This window comes from Scyliorhinus canicula, chromosome 28 (genome assembly GCF_902713615.1).
Source record: "Scyliorhinus canicula chromosome 28, sScyCan1.1, whole genome shotgun sequence".
NCBI classification, from domain to species: Eukaryota; Metazoa; Chordata; class Chondrichthyes; order Carcharhiniformes; family Scyliorhinidae; genus Scyliorhinus; species Scyliorhinus canicula.
The window spans coordinates 9,608,763-9,624,459 of NC_052173.1; the positions used below are offsets into that span (position 1 = coordinate 9,608,763).

General features: G+C 48.5%; 1 protein-coding gene across 1 annotated transcript in view; it reads left to right on the top strand.

Moving 5' to 3' along the window:
* avil (advillin) overlaps positions 1 to 15,697 on the top strand; it is a 67,853-nt gene that overhangs the window by 19,348 nt on the left and 32,808 nt on the right. Inside the window, 3 exon segments of the mRNA XM_038786654.1 lie at positions 6,297 to 6,493; positions 11,063 to 11,171; positions 13,636 to 13,746. Of these exon segments, the coding sequence (XP_038642582.1) occupies positions 6,297 to 6,493; positions 11,063 to 11,171; positions 13,636 to 13,746 (417 nt within the window).

Consider the following 15,697-nt stretch of genomic DNA (forward strand, 5'->3'; position numbering starts at 1 on the left):
CCCATCAAACACTCCCAGGCCAGGATCAGCACGGGGTTAGATCGAGAGTAAAGCTCCCTCTACACTGTCCCCATCAAACACTCCCAGGATAGGTCCAGCACGGGGTTAGATACAGAGTAAGCTGCCACTACACTGTCCCCATCAAACACTCCCAGGACAGGTCCAGCACGGGGTTAGATACAGAGTAAAGCTGCCACTACACTGTCCCCATCAAACACTCCCAGGACAGGTCCAGCACGGGGTTAGATACAGAGTAAAGCTCCCTCTACACTGTCCCCATCAAACACTCCCAGGACAGGTACATCACGGGGTTAGATACAGAGTAAAGCTCCCTCTACACTGTCCCCATCAAACACTCCCAGGACAGGTACAGCACGGGGTTAGATACAGAGTAGAGCTCCCTCTACACTGTCCCCATCAAACACTCCCAGGACAGGTCCAGCACGGGGTTAGATGCAGTGTAAAGCTCCCTCTACACTGTCCCCATTAAACACTCCCAGGACAGGTACAGCACGGGGTTAGATACAGAGTAAAGCTCCCTCGACACTGTCCCCATCAAACACTCCCAGGACAGGTACAGCACGGGGTTACATACAGAGTATAGCTCCCTCCACACTGTCCCCATCAAACATGCTCAGGACAGGTACAGCACGGGGTTAGATACAGAGTAAAGCTCCCTCTACACTGTCCCCATCAAACACTCCCAGGACAGGTACAGCACGGGGTTAGATACAGAGTAAAGCTCCCTCTACACTGTCGCCATCAAACACTCCCAGGACAGGTGCAGCACGGGGTTAGATACAGAGTAAAGCTCCCTCTACACTGTCCCCATCAAACACTCCCAGGACAGGTACAGCACGGGGTTAGATACAGAGTAAAGCTCCCTCTACACTGTCCCCATCAAACACTCCCAGGACAGGTACAGCACGGGGTTAGAAACAGAGTAAAGTTCCCTCTTCACTGTCCCCATCAAACACTCCCAGGACAGGTACAGCACGGGGTTACATACAGAGTAAAGCTCCCTCTACACTGTCCCCATCAAACACTCCCAGGACAGGATCAGCACGGGGTTAGATCCAGATAAAGCTCCCTCTACACTGTCCCCATCAAACACTCCCAGGACAGGATCAGCACGGGGTTAGATACAGAGTAAAGCTCCCTCTGCACTGTCCCCATCAAACAGTCCCAGGACAGGATCAGCACAGGGTTAGATCCAGAGTAAAGCTCCCTCTACACTGTCCCCATCAAACACTCCCAGGACAGGTACAGCACGGGGTTAGATACAGAGTAAAGCTCCCTCTACACTGTCCCCATCAAACACTACCAGGACAGGTACAGCACAGGGTTAGATACAGAGTAAAGCTCCCTCTACACTGTCCCCATCAAACACTCCCAGGACAGGTACAGCACGGGGTTAGATACAGAGTAAAGCTCCCTCGACACTGTCCCCATCAAACACTCCCAGGACAGGTACAGCACGGGGTTAGATACAGAGTAAAGCTCCCTCTACACTGTCCCCATCAAACACTCCCAGGACAGGATCAGCACAGGGTTAGATCCAGAGTAAAGCTCCCTCTACACTGTCCCCATCAAACACTCCCAGGACAGGTCCAGCACGGGGTTACATGCAGAGTAAAGCTCCCTCTGCACTGTCCCCATCAAACACTCCCAGGACAGGATCAGCACAGGGTTAGATCCAGAGTAAAGCTCCCTCTACACTGTCCCCATCAAACACTACCAGGACAGGTACAGCACAGGGTTAGATACAGAGTAAAGCTCCCTCTTCACTGTCCCCATCAAACACTCCCAGGACAGGATCAGCACGGGGTTAGATACAGAGTAAAGCTCCCTCTACACTGTCCCCATCAAACACTCTCAGGACAGGTGTAGCACAGGGTTACATACAGAGTAAAGCTCCCTCTACACTGTCCCCATCAAACACTCCCAGGACAGGTACAGCACGGGGTTAGATACAGAGTAAAGCTCCCTCTTCACTGTCCCCATCAAACACTCCCAGGACAGATCCAGCACGGGGTTAGATACAGAGTAAAGCTCCCTCTACAAGGTCCCCATCAAACACTCCCAGGACAGGTACAGCACGGGGTTAGATACAGAGTAAACCTCCCTCGACACTGTCTCCATCAAACACTCCCAGGCCAGGTACAGCACGGGGTTAGATACAGAGTAAAGCTCCCTCTACACTGTCCCCATCAAACACTCCCAGGACAGGTCCAGCACGGGGTTAGATACAGAGTAAAGCTCCCTCTACACTGTCCCCATCAAACACTCCCAGGACAGGTACAGCATGGGGTTAGATACAGAGTAAAGTTCCCTTGACATTGTCCCCATCAAACACTCCCAGGACAGCTACAGCACGGGGTTAGATACAGAGTGAAGCTCCCTATACACTGTCCCCATCAAACACTCCCAGGACAGGTACAGCACGGGGTTAGATACAGAGTAAAGCTCCCTCTACACTGTCTCCATCAAACACTACCAGGACAGGTACAGCACGAGGTTAGATACAGAGTAAAGCTCCCTCTGCACTGTCCCCATCAAACACTCCCAGGACAGGTACAGCACGGGGTTAGTTACAGAGTTAAGCTCCCTCTACACTGTCCCCATCAAACACTCCCAGGACAGGTACAGCACGGGGTTAGATACAGAGTAAAGCTCCCTCTACACTGTCCCCATCAAACACTCCCAGGACAGGTACTGCACGGGGTTAGATGCAGAGTAAAGCTCCCTCTACACTGTCCCCATCAAACACTCCCAGGACAGGTACAGCACGGGGTTAGATACCGAGTAAAGCTCCCTATACACTGTCCCCATCAAACACTCCCAGGACAGCTACAGCACGGGGTTACATACAGTGTAAAGCTCCCTCTACACTGTCCCCATCAAACACTCCCAGGACAGGTACAGCACGGGGTTAGATACAGAGTAAAGCTCCCTCTACACTGTCCCCATCAAACACTCCCAGGGCAGGTACAGCACGGGGTTACATACAGAGTAAAGCTCCCTCTACACTGTCCCCATCAAACACTCCCAGGACAGGTACAGCACGGGGTTAGATACAGAGTAATTCTCCCTCTACACTGTCCCCATCAAACACTCGTAGGACAGGTACAGCACAGGGTCAGATACAGAGTAAAGCTCCCTATACACTGTCCCCATCAAACACTCCCAGGACAGGTCCAGCACGGGGTTAGATACAGAGTAAAGCTCCCTCTACACTGTCCCCATCAAACACTCCCAGGACAGGTACAGCTGGGGTTAGATACAGAGTAAAGCTCCCTCTACACTGTCCCAATCAAACACTCCCAGGACAGGTACAGCATGGGGTTAGATACAGAGTAAAGCTCCCTCTACACTGTCCCCATCAAACACTCCCAGGACAGGTACAGCACGGGGTTAGATACAGAGTAAAGCTCCCTCTACACTGTCCCCATCAAACACTCCCAGGACAGGGACAGCACGGGGTTAGATACAGAGTAAAGCTCCCTCTACACTGTCCCCATCACACACTCCCAGGACAGGTACAGCACGGGGTTAGATACAGAGTAAAACACCCTCTTGGATATCACAAAAATAAGGTATTCCTATTTCCCACATAAATGTGAATATGATTTTTCTCATGAGGTAACCAATTGATCTTAAATTGTAGAATCAATCTGCGGTCGGCTGAAATAATCCAGCAGCCCGATGGTAGGAGGAGTTTCTGCTCTTGAGCCTCCAGCTGGTCAGAGCGAACATTGGCATTTGTTTACAAATGAAGCAATGTTCGAGAAGTGTGTATTTTCCTTGGCTGGTGTACTGGTGGGAGCCATTACAACAGCCTGTGTGCTGCTGTATTAGAAATCAGTCAATATTCCTGCTTCTGATCTTGATCAACTGGGCTGTGCTCGAAGCACATTTGTGTGTGAGTGAGAGAGAGCGTTGAGAATGTAAATCTCGTTACCACGGGGATTAGTTGAGGTGAGTAGCAGAGTTGCATTTAAAGGGAACTGGATAAACACTTGAGGGAAAAAGGAAATAGAAATGCATGCTGATGGCCTGAGGTGAAATAGGGGTCGGAGGACGCTTTTGTGAAGCATAAATACCAGCCTTGATCTGTTGGGCTGAAGGGTCTGTTTTTATGCTGTGTGCTGTATGAACGGAGGAGGGGATGAGCAGGACCAGGCTCAGCTCACTCCTACATCCTTAACCTGGTCATGTGTTACAGTATTGTCGGTACCAACCCACCTGTGCCTGCTGATTTCCATTGGTTCCCAGTTCGACAATACCTCCATTTTAAAATTATCATCCTTCTTTTCAAATCACTCCATTGTGTGGTCCCTGTCACTCAAACTTCCTCCAGCCCTCCCAAATCTCTTCACGCTTACACTCCTAGCTTCTTGAGATTCCTGATTTTAATCACCCCACCAAGCTTTCAGCTGTCTGGACCTCCCTTTCCCCCGTAACCCCTCTCCCTTTCCTTTAAGATGGTTCTCAAAATATACTTTCATTACCTTTGGTGTCAAAATTTGGTCTGATTTTTTGATCTTGTGAAGCACCTTGTGTGACGACTGGAGGATTTTAGGAATATTGGCTTCTAAATATTGTGGTGATACGCATCACTGTAAATACACAAGGGATTCATGTAAATACACTACAACTAAGTAACCACTAGAGGGAGCACCAGAGATGTCATGACATGCAGACATACAGCTAATGGGTCATCACAACAGGACACAACCAATGGGTAATCAGGACACCCAGAGGTGGCATTACCACAAGGGGGCACTACACAACCCATATAAAAGGACAGGGTACACATGCTCTGCCTCTTTCCACAGACAGACATCTAGAGAGTTAGACAGGGGTGATCAACAACATCACACCCAGCATGTGGCTTAGAGCAGGCTGGTAAAGATAGACTGAGTTACTAGAGAGGTAGATTAGCAGAGAGTCAAACTCATTTAAGAACTGTGTTAATAGTTCAATAAACACGTTGAACTCATTTCATAGTCTGGAGCTTCCTTTGTCAAAGCATACATCAAGAAAGCAGCTTATGCTACACAAAGCAGCTTAACACAACCAATATTGGGACAAGTTAAGAGTTAAAAGCCTGGGGGCGTAGTGTGTTTGACTACAATGGTCATGGTTTTAAGAAGGATTTTGCTTCTAGGAAACAGTATGTGAAATTGACCAGAGGAATGTGGATTGGCTGGAGAGGTCTCTGGGGAGTTAATGTTCTTTTGCAGTCTGCAGTGATAATGTGTTCTTTTCAGCTCAGAGAGATGAGGTTATTGCTGGGTGGAGCCGAGAAAGGCAGAGAGGGGCAGTGAGTTTGGAGACGCTTTGAGAGAGAGAGAGGAGCTGAATTCTGATCTCCCTGATCTTGAGTCCCCAAGTAGGATAGTTTAAAAGGGAGTAATAACATTTTAAAGCAGAGCCGTCTTGTCTGAAGACAAGGAAGAGGCTGAAGCAATCAGGGCAGCACGGTAGCACAGTGGTTAGCACAATTGCTTCACAGCTCCAGGGTCCCAGGTTCGATTCCCGGCTTGGGTCACTGACTGTGCGGAGTCTACACGTTCTCCCCGTGTGTGTGTGTGGGTTTCCTCCGGGTGCTCCGGTTTCCTCCCACAGTCCAAAGATGTGCAGTTAGGTGGATTGGCCATGCTAAATTGCCCTTAGTGTCCAAAATTGCCTTTAGTGTTGGGTGGGGTTATTGGGTTATGGGGATAGGGTGGAGGTGTGGGGTTGGGTAGGGTGCTCTTTCCAAGAGCCGGTGCAGACTCGATGAGCCGAATGGCCTCCTTCTACACTGTAAATTCTATGAATCCTGTTGAAGCATCTATTTGAAGATATTCAGCCAGAGTCTGAAGGGATTGCAATCGGAGCCAAATCTGTTTTATATTCAAGTATTACTCTTTGCCCTGCTAATTTTAAATTGGATTAAGAACTGAATGTTTCTTTTCTTGTTGTTTAATTGGTAAGTGTACAGTAGTGTTAAGGGGTGATTGTAAGCTGTTCTTTTCGGGAATGAAATTAAAAGTTTAATATTATATTCATAATAACCTTTTGTTTTAGAAATACCAAAGCCCTATTTCTTCAAGCAATCGCTCCTGGAGTGAATCATTCTTTCCGCACAGTCTCACAAATAAACTAAAATATTGGGGTTTTGGCCCCGTATCCTAGCCACTGTTGGGGTCTGGGATCGTCATACTTGGAACATCTTATGTTAAAGGAGCTATATAAATGCAAGATGTTGTTTAAACATTCAAAATATTTTGTCCTCCTCCATTGTGCAGACCCAGAGAGTTGGCAGTGGTTTCAAGCATGACATCCATTACTGGATTGGGATGGAGTCATCCCAGGATGAGCAGGGCGCAGCTGCAATTTACACAATTCAGCTGGATGAACACCTGGAGGGAGCTCCAGTGCAGCATCGGGAAGTGCAGGCACACGAGTCAGAGACCTTCAAGGCTTACTTCAAAAAAGGAATCATGTGAGTCCTTTCCTTTGTCTGTGATGAGGACAGATAGCACTTGGGGTGTTATAGGTGGGGGACATGCTGCTTGGGGCTCATTATTGGGGGGGGGGGCACTGTGCCTGATGTTCAATACTCAGGGGACACAATGCTTGAGGCTTGATATCTAATCGACACGGTACTTTGGATGTGATATTGAACGGACACTCTGCTTGGGACTCGCTTTCCAATGGACACGGCACTTGGGCTTCGTTATCTGCACTTTGTGCTGTCTTGTTGTATCAGAGTGCAGCTGGAATTTGGTGAAACAGGGAGTTAGGTGAAAGAGGGAGGAGTAGAGACAGCCAGACCTGCGAGGGACACCTTTACTCGGGCAGCGGGCTAAGTTTGAAAAACAATCCAGGTGTGACATCACAGGGAAACTGTAAGTTCATTGGCTGTTAAATAACTGCTAATTTGAATTACCTATTCTAAATTGCTTTCAGATTAAAGGTAAAAAGGAGAAATATTTTACAGATTTAAAAAAAGCTAAAAACCAGTTGGAAATTGAAAAAAAACCATTTTAATACCTAATTAAATTAAATAGAGATGCAGGCGATGTGCTTTACCTGCACAATGTGGGAACTGGTGGACCCCATTGTGGTTTCTAGTGAACACATCTGTGGCAAGTGTTGGTTGCTCGAGGAACTCCGCCTCAGAGTTGATGAGCTGGAGTCTGAGTTTCAGAGGCTGCGACACATCAGGGAGGAGGAGAGTTACCTGGACACAGTGTTTCAGGAGGCTGTCATACACCTAAGAATAACCTCCTTAAATTCGGCCATTGGTCAGGGACAGGAGGGTGTGACTATGAGTGAGGCAGATAGAGGAATCCAGGAGGTAGGGTTGCAAGAGTCTCAGCTGTTTTTCTTGTCCAACACGTTTGAACCTCTTGCTCTGTGTGGACGAGAGCGGGGATTAAATCAAAGTTAAAGGAGAACATAGGAGTTCAGGCTAATGATGAGGTGGATTGTTACCAGAAAATAAAAGGAAGGGACAGAATGTGTGAACGTCATATTGCACCAAGGAATCATACATTTTCAGGGGCTAGGTGGACACCGGAGGGGTTGGTGGCGCTCCAGCCGGCGCCGAAAGAACGGCCCAAGTTCGCGCATGCGGCGAAGGGCCGCGTGATCTCGCGCATGCGCGGAACGGCCGGCATGATTCCGCGCATGCGCAGACCGGGCGGTATATTTTGGCGCATGAGCGGGGGGTTCTCTTCTCCGCACCGGCCATGGCGGAGCCCTACAGGGGCCGGCGCAGAAGAAAGGAGTACCCCCACGGAACAAGCCCGCCCGCAGATCGGTGGACCCCGATCGCGGGCCAGGCCACCGTGGGGACCCTCCCCGGGGTCGGATCCCCCCCGTGCCCCACCCCAAGGACCGCACACGCACCTGCCAGGTCCCGCCGTGCGTGAGGTGAGTAATTCACGCCGGCGGGACTGTCCATAAATGGACGGCCGCTCGGCCCATCGGGGCCCGGAGAATCGCCGGGGGGGGGGGGGGTGCTGCCAACGGCGCCCGACCGGCGTGGCGGGTATCCCGCCCCCGTCCGAAAAATGCCGGTGGAGAATACGGCTACCGGCGACGGGGCAGGATTCTCCGACCCGGCGGGGAGGTTGGAGAATTCCACCCTTTGTGTCGGAATGAATGAAGCATTCTAAACAAAATGAATGAGTTAACAGCGTAAAGAGAGACAAAGGGGTCTGATTTGGTGGCGGTCACTGAGACATGGTTACAAAAGACCAGGTCTGGGAGTTGAATATCCAAGGGTACTCAGAAGGACAGACAGAAAGGAAAAGGAGCTGGTGTAGCTTTGCTAATAAAGGAAGGGATCAGAGCTGTAGTGAACCGCCACCAAATTAATGACATGCCATATTGCAAAGGCCAGTTACAGGCTGGATAATTGGGGAACTTTTAAAGATCAACAAAGGGTTACTAAAAAAAAGTAATAAAAGAGCAAACATAAGTTATGAAAGAAAACTAGTTAAAAATATCAAAAAGGATAGCAAAGCATCTATAAGTATATAAAAGGGAAGAGAGTAGCTGAAGTGAATGTTGGTCCCTTGGAGGACGAGACCGGGGAGGACATCCCAATTGTTCGATCTTGTACCTCCCACCAAGATGTTCACGTGTGTGCACTTTCCAGCAGAGATCACCGGAGGGCGCTCCGGAGCAGGATCTTACTCACTGCTCCTAGCTCATCGATTACTGAGGTAATGAACTAGCTAACCGTGCAGGCCAGGTATTTAATATGCAAGTTTCTGTTCTGTATTTCCACTGGGAAAATTGAAGGAGTTATCAGGCAAATGAAATGTATTTGTGCCCAGGAGCTTTTTAAAATATCCCCATCCTTCCTTATTTTCAGAGTTCGTTTTTCTAAGACTGGCTCAGCAACAACCTACTCCCAGACCTCTGCCATTGCTGCTCTTAGTTCATCACTTGGAAATCCATGGGCGAAGGCCTGATTTCTTGAACCACTACAGTCCACTACAGTTCTCTCACAGTGGTGTTAGGTGGGGAGGTCCAGGATAATGGCCCATTGACAATAAAGGGACAGTGATACATGTCCAAGTCAAGATGAAATGAAATGAAAATCGCTTATTGTCACGAGTAGGCTTCAAATGAAGTTACTGTGAAAAGCCCCTAGTCGCCACATTCCGGCGCCTGTTCGGGGAGGCTGGTACGGGAATTGAACCGTGCTACTGGCCTGCCTTGGTTGCTTTCAACACCAGCGATTTAGCCCAGTGTGCTAAACCAGATGCTGGGTAACTTGGAGAAAATGGTGTATCCACAATATTGTTACCCTTGTTCTTTGCTCTCATCGTTATTTTAGGGTCTGGTGTGCTTTGTGTATGGCCTGCAGCTTATGTTATTTCGAAAACAAGTATCTCAATGTTCCATAGAACCCCTACAATGCAGAAGGAGGCCATTCAACCAATTGTGTCTCCACTGACCTTCCAAAACCTTCTCTACTGTACTCCCTATACACCCATGACTGTGTGGCAACATTTAACTCCAACTCAATCTATAAGATTGCGGATGATACGACTGCAGTGGGCCGCATCTCAAACAACAACAAATCAGACTACAGGAGAGAGCTGAATCACTTGGTTCCATGGTGTACCGAAAACAACATCTCTCTAAATGTTGGAAAGACCAAGGAACTGATCATCGACTTCAGGAAGTGCAGCACGACCCACACTCCCGTCTGCATCAATGGCTCCGAAGTGGAGATGGTCGATAGCTTTAAGTTCCTGGGGGTCACCATCACCAACAGTCTGTCCTGGGCCACTCACGTTGATGCAACAGTCAAGAAAGCCCAACAACGTCTCTACTTCCTGCGGAAGCTAAAGAAATTTGGCATGTCTGCATCGACTCTCACAAACTTCCACAGATGTGCGATAGAGAGCATCCTATCCTGCTGCATCACGGCCTGGTATGGCAAATGCTCGGTCCAAGATTGCAAGAAACTGCAGAGTGTGGTGAACTCAGTCCAACGCATCACACAATGCTACCCTCCCATTGATTCTGTCTACACCTCCTGCTACCTCAGGAAGGCAGATAGCATTATCAGAGACCCCTCCCACCCAGGCTTTGCCCTCTTCCAGACCCTTCCATCAGGCAGAAGATACAGAAGTCTGAAGACCAGCACATCCAGACAGAGGAACAGCTTCTCCCCCACAGCTACAAGACTCCTCAACGCCTCCCCCTCGGACTGATCTGTTCCCTGTAAGAACACTATTCACGACGCCCTATGCTGCTCCTGCTCATGTATTTGCTTTGTTTGGCCCCTTGTTCCGCACTGTAACCAATCACTGTTTGTCGATGTACCATTTGTCAATGTTCCCTGTCGATTATTCCTGTGTCTACTATGTACGTACTGTGTCCGTTCCCTCGGCCGCAGAAAAATACTTTTCACTGTACTTCGGTACATGTGACAATAAATCAAATCAAATCAATAAAATCAAAACAGCACTCTCCCCCATCCTAACCCCATAACCCCACACGCTGATCATGGCCAATCCACCTAATCTGCACATTTTTGGACTGTGGGAGGAAACCGGAGCCACCGGAGGAAACCCACGCACACACGGGGAGAACGTGCAGACTCCGCACAGACAGTGACCCAAGCCGGGAAACGAACCTGGGACCTTGGTGCTCTGAGGCAGCAGTGCTAACCACTGTGCTGGTGATCGAGGAGCGATGGCTCCATCAGGGCCCTAACTGCATGGATTGTGCTGCTGGAGTGCAATTCGGATTTTTCTAATGGCTCAAAACGCATCATGTGTCGCCTGCGAGATATGTCCAGAGTCTGTCCCACTTAGAACTGTAAGATTGACAGCTCAGTAGATTTAGAATGGGGGGGGGGAACAGTTAAACCAACTCTTCCCCACTCTACAGCACTAAATGTTGGTGTGCGCCACCACTATGCAAACCAACCAGCTCTGGGGCATCCTGAGAGTGTCAAAGGCATGTTCTTTGTCTGTAGCACTGATCAGATGCAGTGGTGTTCTTCCCTGACAGCCCTCCTTGTGTCTATTTCCTGCAGCTACAAGAAAGGGGGCGTGGCCTCCGGAATGAGGCACGTGGAAATCAACATTTACAACGTGCGTCGCCTCCTCCACGTGAAGGGAACGAAGACTGTGACTGCTACTGAGGTAAGACTATCCCCTGAGCACGACCTGCAGCTGTGCGAACCCTCCCCACTATATCAGCGGCATGGATTGGTCTTCGACCAGTCACATGACATGATGCTTTGTCGTGCTCTTCAAAGACTGAACAGGCTGCAGCTCTTGTTTCTCAAAGAGAAGGGTGATCTGATAGCCGACTTCAAGGTTACGACATGGTTCAATACGGTCAACGTATAGAAGATGTTTCCACTTCTGGGGAAGACCAGAACTTAGGGCCCTCAATACAAGACAGTTACTGATGAATCCAATCGGGAATTCAGGAGAAACTTCTTTACCCAGAGAGTGGGGGGAATGTGGAAATTCACTACCACAGGGAGTGCTCGAGGTGAATAGCATGGAAAAATGATAGCACAGAAAGAGGCCATTCAGCCCATTCTGTCTGCACTGGCCAATAAAGAGACAAAGGAAACTAGCTACCCATTCCATTCCAGAACCTGATCTGTAGCTTTGCAGGTTACAGCATTGCAAGTGCAGATCCAGGTACCTTTTTATATCACAGAAATAATGCAATGCAGGGGAGACCCTTTGGCCCATCGAGACTGCACCAACGCATGAAAAACATCTGACCTGTTGAGTTGAGGGTTTCAGCCACCAATTCGGGCAGTGAATTCCCAATGGCCACCACTCTCTGTGTGAAAATATTTTTCCGCATGTCCCTTCTAATCCTTCTCCCAACTACCTTAAATCTTAAGGTCACCCCTTAGCCGCCTCCTGTTCTAAGGACAACAGTGCTAGCCTACTAGCCTAGCCAGTCTTTCCTCATAGCGGAACTTTTCAAGTCCTAGCAACATTCTTGTAAAAATCCTCCTCACTCCACAGCAATTATGTCCTTCCTATAATGTGGCGAAACAGAAAACTCCAGCTGTGGCCTAACCAGTTCCATCATTACATCTCTGCTTTGTATTCAATACCTCACCCAATAAGGGGAGGCATTCTATATGCCTTTGTTACCACTTGTCCACCTGTTCTGTTACCTTCAAGAACTTGGGGGCATGCACTCCAAGATCTCTCACTTCCTCAACCTCTCTCAATATCTTCCTATTTAGTGAGTATTCCCTTGATTTGCTTCCGCTCCACAAATACATTACCTCACGTTTTTCCGGATTGAATTCCATTTGCCAATTTTCCACCCACCCAACCGAACCACTGATATCGTTCTGGAGTCGACAGCTCTTCACTGTCAACTACACAGCCAATCTGCAAATTTCCCAATCACGCCTCCCTCATTTAAGTCTAAATCATTCAAATATACAACAAGGGCCCCAACACTCCAGTGGTGCCAGCTGCTTCTATGATGGTATACACCTCTTATTTTGGGATGGAAATGTACCCATTCTGGGAGAGATCCTGATCACGGCAGCTGGAGCAGGCCAGGAGCATCAGAGACTGTTTTGATGCCCGGCGCAAATCCCAAGCCTCTCCCAGAATGGCTTTGCACCATGCTAATTATCCCTGATCAATCGTGCCTTTTATCCTGCCTCTCAGAATTAATTCCAATGATTTGTCCCCCATCAATGTCGGGCTGTCCAGTCTACAATTCTCTGGCTTCTCCCTCACATCCTTTTTAATCATGGTACAATGTTCACAGACTTCCAATGCTCTGGTACCTTGCCTGTATCTAGTGAGGATTGTAAAATGATCCTCTGAACCATCTGCCCTTTCTTCCCTGGCTTCATTTAACAGCTTGGGATATAATCCATCTGGCCCTGTTGATTTATCCACCTCAAGGGTATCAGTCCCCCCCCCCAATACTTCCTCTCTCATTATGCTTATCGTATCCAATATTGCACTCGCCTCTTAAACTGGAATGTCTGCATCATTCCTCTCCTTGCTGAAAACAGAGACAAAGAACTCACTGAGACCCTGCCCACATCTTCTGCATCAACGCGTAAGTTACCATGTACATCTCTGATATGCCTTACCCTTTTCTGAGTTATTATCTTATCCTTAATGTACTGGTGAAACATCTTTGTGCTTTCCTTGATTTTACCTGCCAATATTTTTGGTATTCGCTCTTCGCTTTCCTATTTTTACTTCACCCCCACACGTTCTATACTCTTCAGCTTTCTTCAGTATTAAGCTTTCTGTGACTGTCATCGGGTTTTTTTTCTGCTTTATCTTACCTTGCGTGCTTCTGGCTAACCAGAGGGCTCACGTACCGCCATTTTATTTGTGGGCAATATCTACACTGTGCCCAGAGACTCACTGACTTGACAATGTTTTCCATCCCAGTAGGTGTACCCAGTCCACTTACGTTCTCTCGTTATATCTGCCCAGGAAAGGTGGACGGCTCAGTGAACATCGAAGGCCTTGATTCCAAATCTGCACCAACTGAACAGACCAATCTTTCAGAGACAATGCAACAACTGATCGATCTCTAATTGCTGGCACTAGGTGACAGTTAATCTATCGTGTGTTATGTGTTTTACAGGTTGAAATGAGTTGGGAGAGTTACAACTTGGGTGACGTATTTCTACTGGATATTGGCAAAGTTATAATTCAGTGGAATGGGCCAGATAGCAATCGAATGGAACGACTCAAGGTAGCGTACTTGCAGTCAATGCTCTCTCTGCTTTTATGCAGAACCTTTTGGAGGTAATATTCTGAGGCATTTTCATGGGGTAAATTCCCTAAATTTCCATTTCAGTGCACTATTGAGGGAGTGCTGTATTGTTGGAAGAGCCATTGAAATAAGGCCCTGGCAGCCTGTTGAATGTTAAAGATGTCATAACTATTTGAAGAGAAGAAAATTCTCCCAATGGCCTAGCCAAAATTCATCGTTCGATCAATGCCACCACAAAGAAATAGTCTGGTCGTTCATCTGATTGTGAGCTGTAGGATGATACTGGTGTAAAATGCCTGCAGTGTGTAATCAGATACCATGCTTCTTATTCCAGTGGTATTCTGAATTGTCAGATGTCACTCAGTAGGTAGCATTTTTCCCTCTGTGTCATGAGGCAGTAAATTCAAGTTCTACTCTGAAGACGAACACAATATCCAGATTGACATTCCCAATACAGCGCTAAAAGAATGCCGCACTGTCAGAGGGTCAGTACTGAGGGAGTGCCGCACTGTCAGAGGGTCAGTACTGAGGGAGTGCTACACTGTCAGAGGGTCAGTACTGAGGGAGTGCCACACTGTCAGAGGGTCAGTACTGAGGGAGTGCCGCACTGTCAGAGGGTCAGTACTGAGGGAGTGCTGCACTGTCAGAGGGTCAGTACTGAGGGAGTGCCGCACTGTCAGAGGGTCAGTACTGAGGGAGAGCCGCACTGTCAAAGGGTCAGTACTGAGGGAGTGCTGCATTGTCAGAGGGTCAGTACTGAGGGAGTGCTGCACTGTCAGAGGGTCAGTACTGAGGGAGTGCCGCACTGTCAGAGGGTCAGTACTGAGGGAGTGCTGCACTGTCAGAGGGTCAGTACTGAGGGAGTGCCGCACTGTCAGAGGGTCAGTGCTGAGGGAGTGCCGCACTGTCAGAGGGTCAGTATTGAGGGAGTGCTGCACTGTCAGAGGGTCAGTACTGAGGGAGTGCCGCACTGTCAGAGGGTCAGTACTGAGGGAGCGCCGCATTGTCAGAGGGTCAGTACTGAGGGAGTGCTGCACTGTCAGAGGGTCAGTACTGAGGGAGCGCCGCATTGTCAGAGGGTCAGTACTGAGGGAGTGCCGCACTGTCAGAGGGTCAGTACTGAGGGAGTGCCGCACTGTCAGAGGGTCAGTACTGAGGGAGTGCTGCACTGTCAGAGGGTCAGTACTGAGGGAGTGCCGCACTGTCAGAGGGTCAGTACTGAGGGAGTGACGCACTGTCAGAGGGTCAGCACTGAGGGAGTGCTGCACTGTCAGAGGGTCAGTACTGAGGGAGTGCTGCACTGTCAGAGGATCTTTTGGGAGAGACGTTAAAACAAGGTCCAAATCTCATGGCACTATTTCAAAGTTTACCATCACTATTCCTAATTCCAGACTACAACATTTAATTTTAATTTTAATAACCTTTATTAGTGTCACAAGTAGGCTCACATTAACACTGCAATGAAAGTTACTGTGAAAATCCCCTAGTCGCCACATTCCGGCGCCTGTTCGGGTCACAGAGGGAGAATTCAGAATGTCCAATTCACCGAACAGCACGTCTTTCGGGAATTGTGGGAGGAAACCGGAGCACCCGGAAGAAAACCACGCAGACACGGGGAGAACGTGCAGACTCCGCACAGACAGTGACCCAGCTGAGAATCGAACCTGGGACCCTGGAGTTGTGTAAAAGTGTATGTCACCACAGAAACTCTGATACCCTGAATGATCTGTAACCCACCACCACCAACACTATTTCAAAGAAATGCAAGGTTGTTCTCCCTGGTGCCCTGGTTCAATATTAATGGTCAATCAATATAATTAAAAATTATTATCCAGTCATTATCACACTGCTGTTTGACAGACCTTGCTGTGTGCAAATTGACTGCTGCGTTTCCTAGACTACAACTCTGCCCTTCAAAAGATACTTCATT